General features: G+C 38.1%; 1 protein-coding gene across 2 annotated transcripts; it reads right to left on the bottom strand.

Annotated features, from left to right (window-relative positions):
* Positions 1-38: 38 nt before the first annotated feature.
* Positions 39-10,789, bottom strand: pcnx4 (pecanex 4). 2 transcript variants are annotated; one of them, XM_084391711.1, is made up of 11 exons: positions 10,204-10,789; positions 8,571-9,361; positions 6,528-6,710; positions 5,525-6,045; positions 4,669-4,769; positions 4,444-4,563; positions 4,007-4,367; positions 3,169-3,272; positions 1,914-3,061; positions 1,624-1,810; positions 39-822 (listed from the first exon to the last, which is right to left on the bottom strand). In XM_084391711.1, exons 2-11 carry the CDS (start codon positions 9,272-9,274, stop codon positions 571-573), a joined length of 3,681 nt encoding a protein of 1,226 aa, XP_084247837.1. In that variant the 5' UTR covers positions 9,275-9,361; positions 10,204-10,789; the 3' UTR covers positions 39-570. The 2 variants fall into 2 exon arrangements, with proteins under 2 accessions (XP_084247837.1, XP_084247838.1); XM_084391712.1 differs by having other exon boundaries at positions 8,571-9,324; positions 10,204-10,293.
* Positions 10,790-14,213: the final 3,424 nt, after the last annotated feature.

The following is a 14,213-nucleotide window of genomic DNA, read 5'->3' as shown; positions in this document are numbered from 1 at the left end:
TGATATTTATAACACAAGGTGGTCACACAAAAAAACACAAAAAACATTCATAACCACTGAAAATAGTGACCAAGGCACATCCTTGAGATTTGACAAACAGGCTATTTAAAAGGGCAACGGTTTTCCTGTTTCTCTTCTTTCTTTTTTTCGAGGCTCTTGAAGGATGCTTAAACAAGGAAGCGAAAAAAAAAAGAAAAAAAAAATGGGGGGAAAATGTTAAATGGAAGCTCAGCGTGAGGTGAGATTCAGTCAAGGGCATCCAGAGGTCCATTGTTGATCAAATAGAGTACACTTCCCAGAGAAAATAATAAATCTGGGCTCTGTCTGAATGAGTTTAGAGTTTTATAATGTGTGGAGAGGATTTTGCTGATCGTCAAACAGATCCCATTTGATTCATTCTGCTGACGTTCATCGATTCATGCATTTTTTTCAGAAGCCAAATGTCACTACAACAGTAGCAATTTCAAATGCTTCATACGTTCAATAAAATAACTCACTGTGTGGAGACTTTATGAAATTCATGTGAAGGTGGCATCAGTGTGTGTGCTGGCACAAATCTGCAGGTAGCGATCATAAGCAGCGTAAGTGGATGGGTGGAGATGAGTAGATAGGGTATCCCAGAGGTGGGTCAGCTGCTTGAACGGTCAGGTTCCTCAGCATCACAGGATGGGCCTGAATGCTGTAGCGCTCCTCGTCGTCATTCGTGGCATACAGTAGCTCCCATGACAGGTTGGCCCACTGGCCCCTCACACCCTCCTCATTCAAAACTCCTACCTGGACCAGATTCTCCTGCAGAGACAACACACGGCTCGTATACGCCCCCTGTGAAAAAACAGAAAATGTATACCACATCTGTAAATGATCATATGGAAACTTTTTAAGAAATTAAATTTGTAGAAAATTACCATGTATGAAGAGCAGGGTGAGACTAATACTAAACTTATAGTCAATACCAATACGCTGATAATTATTTTCATGTTATGACCAATAAATGGCTGATGTTAAATTCTACAACATTTTGTCATTTAAAAAAAAAACTAAAATCACTTGTTTTAAATGCTAAATATATTTATTAAAGCAGCACAACATTACAAATGTATGGTATGAATTTTCTTTTATTAATGTTGGGATTTACTTCAAGATTACATTCAACAGAATTATTCAATTATATTTAAAATTATAAATTAATCTAATTCTATTATAATTAAATTAATCAAATTAAACTGTGTGTAGCAAAGATTATCTGAATGAAAAAAAAAATAGGAAAAGTAATGTACAATTAAATATCCAATATTGACTGATACCGGTAAATAAACAAAATATGTAATATTGTACAAATATATTGTTCAATATAGTATCAATATAACACTGTGTCCTCCTAACCAGACGTGTTAAGTAATTTGTCTGTACTCAGCACAATTCCAACACGCCAGGCCAGGCCAGGCCTAGCAAGCACAATTTCACAGTAGTAAGAAGCAACAGAGCGTCAACACGCTCTGACAAACACATGACTAATTTAGTTTAGTAATCTAGTTTTTTTATTGCATCACACCAGGTTATGACACAGTCTTAACAGTTAATGTTTAGTAGCCATGGTTACATTCTAGTAATTATGGTGCTTACCATGGTGAGGTCATGTCCGAGAGAGAATAGGAACGGCTTCTCCTGTACAACACTGTCTTGCCAACTGTGGTCTGTTACCAGGCCGATGAACCAATTGTTATGGTAATCCTGTAAAGTTGTGTAGAGCTCATCCAGACTCTCTACCGGACCAAGAGATGCCTGGTCTACCAACAGTTTTACACTGTACCTGCACACAGAATGAATCAACAGCGGTCACGTTTTAGGAAATGCAGCTGATAAAAGGCCCCTTTCTGATGTAAAATGTGAACTGAATCTTGCTTGTCTGTTACCTGAAAGCCCTGAGCGTGAGCTGATGCAACTCTTTATTGGCGCGGAGCCACTCAAGTCCCTCGGTCCAGGGGCCGTCCCCGCAGTACAGCCTAAACAGCAGATTGGGGCTGAACATCTGAGCATCTGCCCCTAGCGCCACACAGCATGATAGCACCACCTGGGTGTAAAGCTCCCGCAGGGCACGGTCCTCCTGCAAACCCAGTGTCACCTGCTCAAACTCTCCCTCCCCAAAGCTCTCCACCACCAGCTGGGACAAACAGAAGCAGAACCAGGCCTCTGGGAAGCAGGGTCGCAGTACCTGGAGTTTGGAGGAAGCCAACTGGGCGGTCCGCCACTCTGAGGGCAGAGAGAAGAGCTCTGAGTGAGGGCTAGTGAAGTGGAGAGGCTGGGAGTTACTCGGGACGGTGGTCGAAGTGCGTGCAGGGATTTTATCTTTCCCTTTATCTACGATGGGCAGGCCGAGTCCCAAACCCAGACCCAGAGGTCTAAGGGTAGGGAGAGAAGAAAGGGCCATGCTCTCATACAGGCTGTGGATTTCAACAGAACCTGGAAGAGACACTCCCAACCCTAACTCGGTCTGCCCTTCGTCTGTCCGTACCATCATTCTCATCGGTCGCCGCATGGTGACGGGACCGAAGAGATCGTCCTCATCCGACCATTCAGCAAAGGATGAGAGGCTGGAGCTGTCTTGCCCCCTCAAGTGACAGGATGAGGAGGATTCAGGGCGTACTTGAGACCCCATGGCAACTGTGACCACAGCCGGATCTGGCTCAGAGGGCACGGCATGCTGGGAGCTTTGCGATTTGCGTCCAGAAGTCTGTAGAGACTGACCTTTTGTTTGCGGAGCACCACGTGTCAATTCCTGTACACAGTAACGCAATAAAATCCAGACAAGCGTTTTAAGGAAGTCAGAGTTGAGCTGACGCAGGTGGTCAGGCGAGTCAATGATTCCTGTTAGAACGTTCTGGGCATCAGAGTAAACCCTGACGGGCAACATAGAGCAAGGGGTCAGAGCATTACCCCAGTGAGGGTTCAATAGTCGGAAACACTGGCCGGGCCGCTCCACGTGATCGAACGCTCCTTCAAAAACCTCATCCACACGCCGAGCCTCCACTGTGTGGCATGATGTTTCCTGTAGTTCCAGTCCCTGTGGTGAAACATGGTAGCCAATGAGAATTCATAAACTTGTGTTTTGTAGACCTCCAAATAAAGCATTGAATTTGTTTCAGAGCAAAGGCAAGAAAGCAGGTATACCTTAATGTTGACAGTGCAATAGCCGTAGCCTCTCTCTAGAACAGAGATCCAAAGAAGTCGACCCTGAAAGCGACCGAGGTAATGAGATCCCGGAGTACAGGAACCTGCAACCAGATGCATGAATATTAGGGCTGCAAATTTCAATAAAAATTGCTTTAACAATATTTAATCAGGTTCCTTAACATGTACTCTACAGCAAAAATAAAAACAAACAATATAAGCTATCAACTTCCAAATCCAGCTTTTTAAATGATTATTCAGTGACTTGCTCATCTGCTACAATAATGTTTTAATTTATGTAATTAGGGGGCTTTTTCACAGAAAATATTTACATTTACACTACCGGTTTAAAAGATTGGGGTCAGTAATATTTTTAAATCTTTCTGAAAGAAGTCTCTTATGCTCACCGAGGTTGTATTTATTTGATCAACAATACAGTGAAAACCGTAATATTGTGAAATATTATTACAATTTGAAACAGCTGTTTTCTTTTAAAATATATAAATATAAATATATATATATTTTTTTTATTATTATTTTTTCTGTGATGGTAAAGATGAATTTTCAGCATCATTACTCCAGTCTTCAGTGTCACATGATCCTTCAGAAATCATTCTAATATGCTGACTTAGTGCACTTTTTTTTAATTATTATTATTATTATCAAAGTTGAAAACAGTTGTGCTGTACAATATTTTTGTGGAAACAATCTTTTTGTTTTTTGTATTTAGGAAAAAAAAGTATTAATAAATGTATTAACTGTCACTTTTGACTGCACTTTGATCTTTACAACATGACAGAGATCAGGATACTCATGTTTTTCAGTGGGTGTCACTCACCAAATGCGCCATTAGCGAGTGCAGGTCTGAGAGCCGATGCCAGTCTTTTGCAGAGCTGTTGGTAATAAACAGAATCTGGGCAAGGGCAGGCGGTGCCTGGGGTGCCTGGCCACGAGCGGAGCGGCCTGGGGAATCCCACCAGGAACACAGGTAGTGTGAAGAGAGGAAGCAGAGGGGCAGATAGAAGGGCAGAGAGAGCCACAACAGCAAGCAGAAGAGGGCACAGAGCAGCGTTGAGTGCCAGCAAAGTGCCCGCTGACTGACGGCGCTGTTTACTCTCCGTCCAGGATGTAATCAACACCGTAAGAGCGAAACTCAGCTTACACACAAACTGTGACACACGATTCACAACCAAGGAGACCTGCAAGAAAAAGGTTATTACACAAACGTCCCTGCAATTTAATTACAGTAAAGGCATCAAGTTACATTTGGCTCACCAGAATCAGCTGCACTGTAGTGCCCAACTCATGCCAGCGTGCGACTCTGTGCCCCCCTGCAAGTCTGATGATCACCACCAGCACCATTTGCAGTAGAGCAGCCTCAGAGCTCTGCCACACCTACCGTACAAAGCCCAATGAGTCAGGGGTCAAAGATTAAGGGGCAAATAGTTCTGTTCATGTCCTCATAATGCTTTAAGATGGTTTACTGATAAACTCTCTTACCATTCTGAATGCCCGCGTAAAGCCAATGGCGAGAGAGGCCGTGTGCAGCTTCTCTAGAGATTCATCCACTGACAAGAAAGCAATCATAGCCAATGGACTCACTGTAAAGTCAAATATGAACATTAACATCAAAATACACAAATAAAGGCATTATTATGTGTTAGCAAGCAATTAATAGAAATATATAAATTATGTATAATTATAATTTGTAATATATTTGATGAATTCTACTATTCTGTATAAATAAATGAAAAACAGAGCAATAAAAACTAAACTGAATCGATGCACCAATATAAAAGTTCTGATCAATACTGATAAACATACTATATATATATAAAATTATATACTATTTTGTAGTATACTATTACTAAAATCAATGAATCAATTAAAATGTATTTAAGCATCACAACATTACAATGTACAATAAAAAAAATCTACTTTGAGACTTGCTAAACAGTGTTATTAAATTATTTTTAAAGATTTACGTGTTAGATCATAGCAAATGGCATTTAAATGTTAAAATAAGGAAAATGTGCATGCACAATAAATATTTACCATTACATACTCAATACTGACAAATAGCAATAAATGTAAAAAAAAAAAAAAAATTCTAACAAGATAACTGATATTGTATCAATATATCATGCACTGCTATGTGTTTTAGAGCTGCACAATTCTGGATAAAATGCTAATCAAAATTGATTTGTTTAAAATAGGATCACAATTCTCTCAGCTCTAATGTGTTATCAGTGCGAAAACAACATCTCACTCCAACAGACCATACTGGCAAACAGAAAGCACATATATGACAGATACAAAGGATTGTTTGGTTGGTACAGTGCAAATATCTCCTCACCCAGGTTCAATAAGATCCTCCGGATGACTCCTCCGACACGCAGACCACGAGTCTTCCGCCTGAAAGCCTGGGCAGTCATGACCCGTTTGGGGTAGAGTGGGTTGAGCATGGCACCTCCCAGCACGCAAGCTCCCTGGAGCTCTCTCAGCAGACGGGTGATGAGAAACAGAGCAATAAGGAGCCAGCCGATCACCTCTTGTGGGCTTGGAGGTCCCACAGAAGACTCCCAATGCTCTACAGAGTTCACACCCAACGTTAGATTCCCTCGGTCAATGAGATACAGCTGATGAAGGAGTCCAGCCTCAGTCAAGGCTCCTATTATTAACAGCAGGGAAAGAGGAAGCCCCCACCAGCCCAGACCCAAGGTTGGAGAAGTTCCCTTCAGGAGCACCAGCAGCTGGGTTAGGTCCTGGCTGAGGAGGTAACCCATGGCGACGGTGAATAGAACCACACCCAATGAGGAGGGAATGAAGAAGGTAGAGATGGCAACACACACGGATGACAGAAACATCACCAAGAGCCTAAAGGAAAAAAGAAAAGCAAATGATTTTGAGTCTGAACAAAGTATGTAGCTCTTCACAGTAATGTAGACCAGACTTCATGCGCTCAATGTAAGATTTATGTATTTGAATTGCATAAAATTTTCATCCATTTGGATTACACAGTTTTATCATAAACAAACTAATCAACACAATGTGATGCAATAAGCCATAAAGGTTTTTACTCTTGACATACAAAATAGATCACTTGCACTGCTCCACCTCGGTTTCTTTAATATAATCCTCATACAATCATTGTAGGCAACCTTAAGCTTACATAATATGCTTTCTTTTTTTAAATTAACCCACAAAGGAGCAGTATAAAAAGAAGTACAGTATGCTCTAAAAAGATTTATCTTAACCTGATCCGAACCAAATTATTTAAAGATTCTTTGAGTGTGAAGTTGGTCTAAAGTTTAGTAATGTAAGACAAGGAACCAGTGAGAGAAGGGTTCAGTGCTCACCTGATGTTGGTGGACATGGCTGACCCACCCAGGCCGTGCACCAAGGTCTGTTCCATGGCCCACAGCAGAAGAGCGTCCAGCGGAGAGAGCATTCCCAAAGCCCAAAGCACCGGCAGAGTCACAAACAACACGTGAAGCACCTGAGCTGCTACTTGCAATTCCATCACACCAGAACCTGAAAACCTGAAAGAAGAGAGAGAATGAGATCCGGGAGATGACCCTTTACATTCACACTCAAACATTAGGTTTATCAGTCCTCATAAGTTTAGGTTGCATCATAACAGTCACAAAAAAAAAAAAAAAAAAAAGACTTTTTTTGTCTGTAATCTGTTAATTTATTAAAAAACTAAATAAAAATGTATTTCATACATAAAATGAATGACATACACATCTTCTATGATGAGCAGGTTTTTAATATCAGAATATTTATGTTATAGGGTTGATAAACTAAGAATTCAAAGAATTTCTTGAACTAAGAATTTGGTAAATCAGTTGCAATTTCGGCGCAAGCTTTGCAAACAGACTTTTACTGTATCATATGGACACAACATTAAAGCCACAACATACAAGTAACCATGTCAATTATAATGCCCAACCTGTGATCAGTGATATCTGATATGTAATCTGATATGTAATGATATATGTATGGTCAGGCGTTCTTTGTCTCAAAATCGTATGTTGCTGTTTATGCGTCAGCAAATCAAGCCAGTGACTAAACAGTCAACTTCACATTGTTTCTCTTAGTAGCATGAAAATAATCTGTTTTTTAAATTGTGATTAAATTATATACAGAGAGCGATCAAAGAAGCCTTCCTTTATAATCACTGAAGCTGTCAATCACACAGCGGGAGTTTATCAGTGAATGAGTTCTGGACTCTCTCCAAAACTCCCGTTATAATCAATGATGCCGTCTACAATGCACAATGAATCTCTTATTTACATTGTGTTTGCACTGTTAGTTATGATGAAAGCATTTGTGAGAGTGCAGAAAGTTGCATCTATAGACAACAGACATGTCTGTCAATGTCTACAATGCTCATCGCTGCAACCTTTCATCCCACGTCAGTACAGTAGATCTAAATATAATGCTATAATAAACACTTTTCATGATTAGTTAATCTCGACAACTGTAATAGTAAAAAAAAAAGAAAGTAAAAGATTTCGAGAGAGTTCCAAATGTAACACTTATTTCATATGCAAAGATGTAAGCCAATCATAGCAGAGGCCATTTACATTTAACTCTCACAGCAGACACGCCCCTTCAAACAGAGCTTCCAATGGCCTTTTATTTATTATAATTTTTTAATATCATATAAAGTGTGTTATATAATTAATAAGTGTGTCTCAGGAAACATTATAAATATATATATTTTTTAAATGCAGTTCATGACCCCTTTAATATTTGTGGGGGGCAGAAAGAGCATGAAGGAAAAGCCTTCATAAGTAGTTTGGCAAATTATTTCTTAGGAAAACATTTTTGATATACACTCAAAAGGTTGGGGACAGTAAGGCTTTTTTTTAAAGGAATGCATACTTTTATTTAGCAAGGATGCATTAAAGTAATCAAAAGTGACAGTGAAGACATTTATAATGTTACAAAAGATTTCTATTTTAAAATAAATACTGTTCTTTCTATTCATCAAAGAATCCTGATTAAAAAAAAGTATCATGGTTTCCACAAAAGTATTAAGAAGCACAATTGTTTTCAAAAATTTGAGCAGCAAATCAGCATATTAGAATGATTTCTGAAGGATCATGTGACACTGAAGACTGGAGTAATGATGCTGAAAATTCAGCTTTGCCATCACAGGAATAAATTACATTTTACATTATTCCAGACAGTTACATTTTCCAGCCTTGGTGAGCATAATAGATTTCTTTTTTAAAAACAATAAAAATAAAAATAAATCTTATTAACCCCAAACTTCTAAACAGTAGTGTAAAAAGAAAAAAAGTTTCAATTTTTTTTTTTATCGTGGACAGACTTATTTATCATTGATCTATACGCTGTCTGAGAGTAGTGGTGAATTGTTGGATTTCTACCTTAGAGCCAGGTCCACGGCGATGAAAGCGAGTATGTAGAGCGGTCTGTTGAGCGGCGTGATCTCATACGTGTCCTGCGGCTGAAACGTTGCTGTTTCTGTAGCCGTGTTGACGATTAGCGAATACTCCCCGATACAAACAGTCACCCAGCTCAGGGCAAACAAAGGCACGACAGCTCCCAGTCCTGCACCCGGGTGCCCATACAGGCTGCTCAGTCTGTCCGGCAGCAGGTACCATGTGGACAACCCACAGAGTGCGCCGGCAAGAAAGGTGTGCAAAACTATATTACCCACAAACCTCTTTCCAGGCACTACAAATCGTACCGTCTCAGGGGCCACGCAGTGAGTAAACTCCACCTCTTCCTCGTCTGCAAGGATGTTACTGGCAGCAGGCAGCCGTTGTACCAATCCGGTCCTACGTGCCATACACCGTGCCAGTCCCTGAAGGGTGGCAGCCACACCTAGCATGAACACACCCGAAACAACGCCCGCACAGGCTTCATCCAGCACCCTCAGCTGGTACAGGAGGGTCCCGATGCCTCCCAACAGCCATGGTGTCAGGAATAACACCAGCTGGTGCACATAGATGTATGGTGGGGCGCAGTAACCGAGTTTCAGCCTCGGCCCCCCTAAGATAGTCTGAGGGAAACGTTTCCAGAAGAACTCCTGCTTGTAGTCGTTGAGCAGGGGCACATCAGGCCCCATGATGAACGCAGCGCGGGAGGGACAGACTCGGTCATCTCCCCCCAGCTGCTCTGGAACACACACACATGCCCCGCTGACAGTGAGTCACTGTGGAAACACACAATATTACAATATACACTCATTTTTCATAGGATATAGATGGAAAAGAGCAGTTTATTATGAAAACAAAAGCAATAATCAATCTTAAACTCTTCTGTTTGATATATAAGGCAAAACCATTGTTTTTTGATTTGCACTGATTAATATTTTAATTTTGGCCTATTTTGGTTCCATAATATGTCTTGAGATTAGTGGAAAGAAAACATACAAAATACACTTTTACATGTTTCTTTTATTACACTTTATCTACTTGTGTCTGTAGACTTAATTTACAATACATAAAATGATTTTTTTTTTCTCCTGGACTGAGCCAGAAATCTCCACTTCAGCAGCAATACATACACCACACATTTCAGTTGTATTACCATCAATATTCTGAAGGTTTTACAGGTGGGTTTGTTCATATATCGTTCATCTGATTTATATAACATTTAACTCCTAAAAATATGTTTTTTTTCTGCTGACAGTATTTATGAAGTGATAAAAAGAGATATATAAAATCCCATCTGTATCATCTTTAACTATGTCAACGAAATTAAAAACATGAATTTTGAACCTGGCCTTTTCCAATAGCAAATTCATGAATATTTAATTGAATAATGCATAATTTGCATATTTAAACATTTAACATAATATTAAAAAGCATATTTAGAATGTAAATATTTCAACTTCAGATATAAATAATTGTGTAGTTAATAAACTGGGGAATTATGTTGACATTGTTTTTATTATTATTATGTTTTACCGTATTCAACTGTGGTGTCTTTTTTTCTTAACAATAAACTCAAAGCATCTGTGTATTTTTTCCCCCCACTTGATTCCCAGTTTACCTGTTTGTTGATGTTGCACGAGCAAAATAGACAGGAGGTGATCCAGAGTCAATCAGCATCAAACCAGCGACGTTTATCCTCTGAATTATGTGCTTTTATCCTTTGATTTGTGGTTATAATCCTCAGATTTAGGTTTTAATGCAGTCATGTTGATTTGTATCCTGTGATCTGTTCACATGCTAACACTGCAGCTATGACGACAAGAGGCATACATCGCCCTGACAACTGGTTTATAGACCATTACAATAACTAAACACACAGCTCTTATATCATATTACATTATAATATCGTCTTGGTTTCTTCCAAACACAGCAGATAAATAAGAGAGGCGAGGAGAAGCGGCTATAAACTGGTTAGCGCGGCTAGCGTTAGCAGCTTGTGTTTGGGCTTAGAAGGCGGGGATTTTTTTCCACATGGCAAACATTTAAATAAAAACAGCCTTTTCTGTTTTTATTATCGCATACCTCTAAATCAAAACGGTTGGAGAGGTGCTTGAGGGGTGGGTAGAGGGTTTGTGTAGTGATAAAGCAACGGACCCGTTATCCATCATCGCTTTTGCTGATGCTGCAGTTGGGCAATGCGGCCTAAAGGGCGGCGCTAGTAGACGACATATACGGTTACGTGTGTACGTATAGATAGCTCTACATCTATTGTTCCTCACAGAATTAATAATGAAAATTTGTCTATCAACAAAGTAATTCTGGTTATGCAGTAGACTACCTTTTGAATATGCGTGTGCCGTGTGTTGTAATTTAAATAGGTTAAACTATGGCAGAAATAGCCTCTTGTGAAGAATTTACACAAGAAATGTACAAATTTAAATAGCAATTTCATTAAAGGTATTTCATTAAAAATAAAATATGAAGAAACATTTGTATGTCTTGTTGCATAGCAAAATAATGGCAACATCTTGCAGTGAAAGTAATGAAATTCACCCCATGTTCTCTATAATATGATATCATGATCAAACAAAAAGTAATATAATTTCCACATTTTATCTGATTATTTTATCTAGTATATTTAGACATGAAATATTTACGTAATCAGATACTGGATTTTCAAAGCAACCATTTGGCAAAAATAAATGAATAAATCACTGGGAAGACACTCCAGCAATAGTTTGTATCTGCTAGTTTATGAATTAAAAAAATCTATGATATGAAGGGCAGGGAAGCAAGAATTTAAAAATGCATGTGTCAAAAATAAAATGTAGAAGAATAGGGAAAAATTAGTTAAAAATACCTTATTTAATTTCACTATAATTACAAGCTATTGGCAAGTCTGACACCCATCCCTGCATGAGAACAACAGCGAGAGAGACGTCAACTGATAAAAAGGAAGGACCTGTCCTGCTGTAAACTGCTTAGATGTATCTCTGTTTCCTTTAAAAGGAAGTTGGACAACACACTGTGCTCTGTGTTATTTCCACAGCAGGTCCACCATTAAATTCAGCAGCCTTCCTTTCTAATTTTCTACACATTTTAATACATCTTTTATTCTGTCGGTTTTGGTTCTCTCTCTAACTGTCTCTTTCCTCTGCCAACCCCCCACCATTATACTCCAGAGGAAAACAGGAAGAGAATTGCCATGAGCTGTGATAACAGGTTTTTACTGAACACATTATGTGTGATTGCCTTTGAATTTTTCCAGACATTGGATTTTCAGCTGTTCCGCTAAACTGCCCTCATAATACAGCCCACTGAAAATAAACACATCAGTCTAAAACCTCTGCTCTCTTTTCAGTGTCACAGTCTGACACAAATCTCTGTTTGCCATAGCTGTAATGAGAACTCTTCCACCCCAGAGTGGGCTTTTATGTCTTAGAGAAAAGCTGCTGGCAAAACTCTGAAATGTGTGTGAGATGTGTTTGTCCTGAAAAGAAAAACCAACACAAATGTACAAAGCTGGCAATAGTGCATGTGTTTTAAATGGTTATCAGTAAATGTTTTTCTGTAGTGTTCAGGTAGAGTTGTGATGGTATTATTCAATACAATTATTTAGATGTATTATTATTATTATGCCTTTGTATAATAATGTAGATTGCATTATAAAAATAGCAAAAAACAATCATTTTTTCTTCTTATGCTCTTTAAAATAATACTAATATATTAATATTTATAAAAATAATATTGATCACAAATATTACAATTAAAATTTTATAGTGTTCCACTGGTTCACTGAGAATGTTTTGTATGAATTCTTATATTATTTAAATACATTATTTTATAACTATCAAATGGTTTTGGTAACACTTTATTGCGATATAGTCCACTTCAGACCTTCAACTAAGTAACTTTGCAGCTACATATCAACTAACTCTCATTAGAGTATCTTTAACCCTCATGTGGTGTTCGGGTCATTTTGACCCGGAGAAGATTTTCTTTTTCCTGAAAATACTAGTTAATGTTAGTTAAAACTAGTTAATGTTTGGACTGAAACTTAGTGACTTTTTTCACAAATGGTATGACTACTTCTGAAATGTTTTGTGACAATTTTCTTAATTTTTTAGGGGGGGTTTTGTCACCTTGTCACACTTGTGGTGTTCCCGGTCAAAAATGACCGGCCTATAAAAAATAGCTTATAAATCACTCATTATACCATATTTTCACCCAATCTTGGATTCAATCTTTTTGTCAACTTGTTCTCTTTCAATTAGGACTGGTTTTATATTTCTGTTTGCATCTGATTAATCATGGGCCTCATTTATCTGAGAGTAGGCATCTCATTTTTTGAGTAAAAAACAAATAATTTATGAGTAAATTTGGAAATATGAAAACAAAATATGAAAAAAATGGCTACTGTTGATCACACTAGTCTACTCTAATATTTCACCAGGAATTTTGTTTTGAAACTTTTGTTGTGTAAAAAATATGGCACATAGTCACACTTGTGGTGTTCCCGGTCAAAAATGACCGGCCTATAAAAAATAGCTTATAAATCACTCGTTATGCAATATTATCATCCAATATTGGATTCAATCTTTTTGTCCACTTGTTCTCTTTCAATTAGGACTGGTTTTATATTTCTATTTGCATCTGGTTAATTGTAGGCCTCATTTATTTGAGAGTAGGCATCTCAATTTTTGAGTTAAAAAAACATTATTTTTGAATAATTTTGGAAAAATAAAAGAAAATCTGAAGAAAATTGGCACTGTTGATCACACTAGTCTACTTTAATTTTTCACCAGGAATTTTGTTTTGAAAAACTTTTATTTTGTTACTAAATGGCACAGAGTTACTCTTGTGGTGTTCCACTGGGCCATTGAGGGCCATTGTGGGCCATTGTTTCAATTGGCCATTGAAAGTGAATGGGAGAGACCAATGCATCCAATGAATGGAACAACACAAAATATGTATCATTTTAAAGCTTAGAATCTCAGCTTTTTAATGCATCTAATCACTTTGATCAACTCCTGACGACTGCTGAGTTATCACTCTAAAACTGAGTGTACCCCCCGCAGGCGCCACCTAGCTGCGAAATAAATAATCATAATATTTTTCAAAACTATTACCTTGATCAACTTAAAATAGGTGTCATTTGAAAGCTTAGAGTCTGAAATTTACAATGAATGTAGCCAATTTGATAAACTTCTAAGTAGTGCCAAGTTATTTGCTGATAATTAGAAGAAAAAAAATCATAATTTATAAACTACTTTTTTGTATTACATTCAGCAATATGTCAAATACATCATACAGCTCAGATAGTCCTGTGTCATATGTCATTTGAAAGGTCTCAATGAGTAGAATACAACAAGCATAATTGTTTCAGGCTTTTTACTAAACTTGAGCTAGGTTTTTCTAAAAGAAGCCCTTCAAGAGACCCATGTGTAAACCATGTATGGATTCTGAATTTTAGACACATTTCTGCTCGTAACTTCATGAAACATGCTCCGATTGTGGAAAATGACACATCATTATTTACAGCAGATGCGTACAATTAAAATGAGTCCATACTCAACATAATCCATCACTCAGAACTAAAGATATTCCTCATGGAGTTCTAACACAAAA

This window comes from Rutilus rutilus (assembly GCF_951802725.1).
Source record: "Rutilus rutilus genome assembly, chromosome: 20".
In the NCBI taxonomy this organism is placed as follows: Eukaryota; Metazoa; Chordata; class Actinopteri; order Cypriniformes; family Leuciscidae; genus Rutilus; species Rutilus rutilus.
Note: the sequence above shows the minus strand (reverse complement) of the source record. Positions and strands in the feature narration are given on the sequence as shown.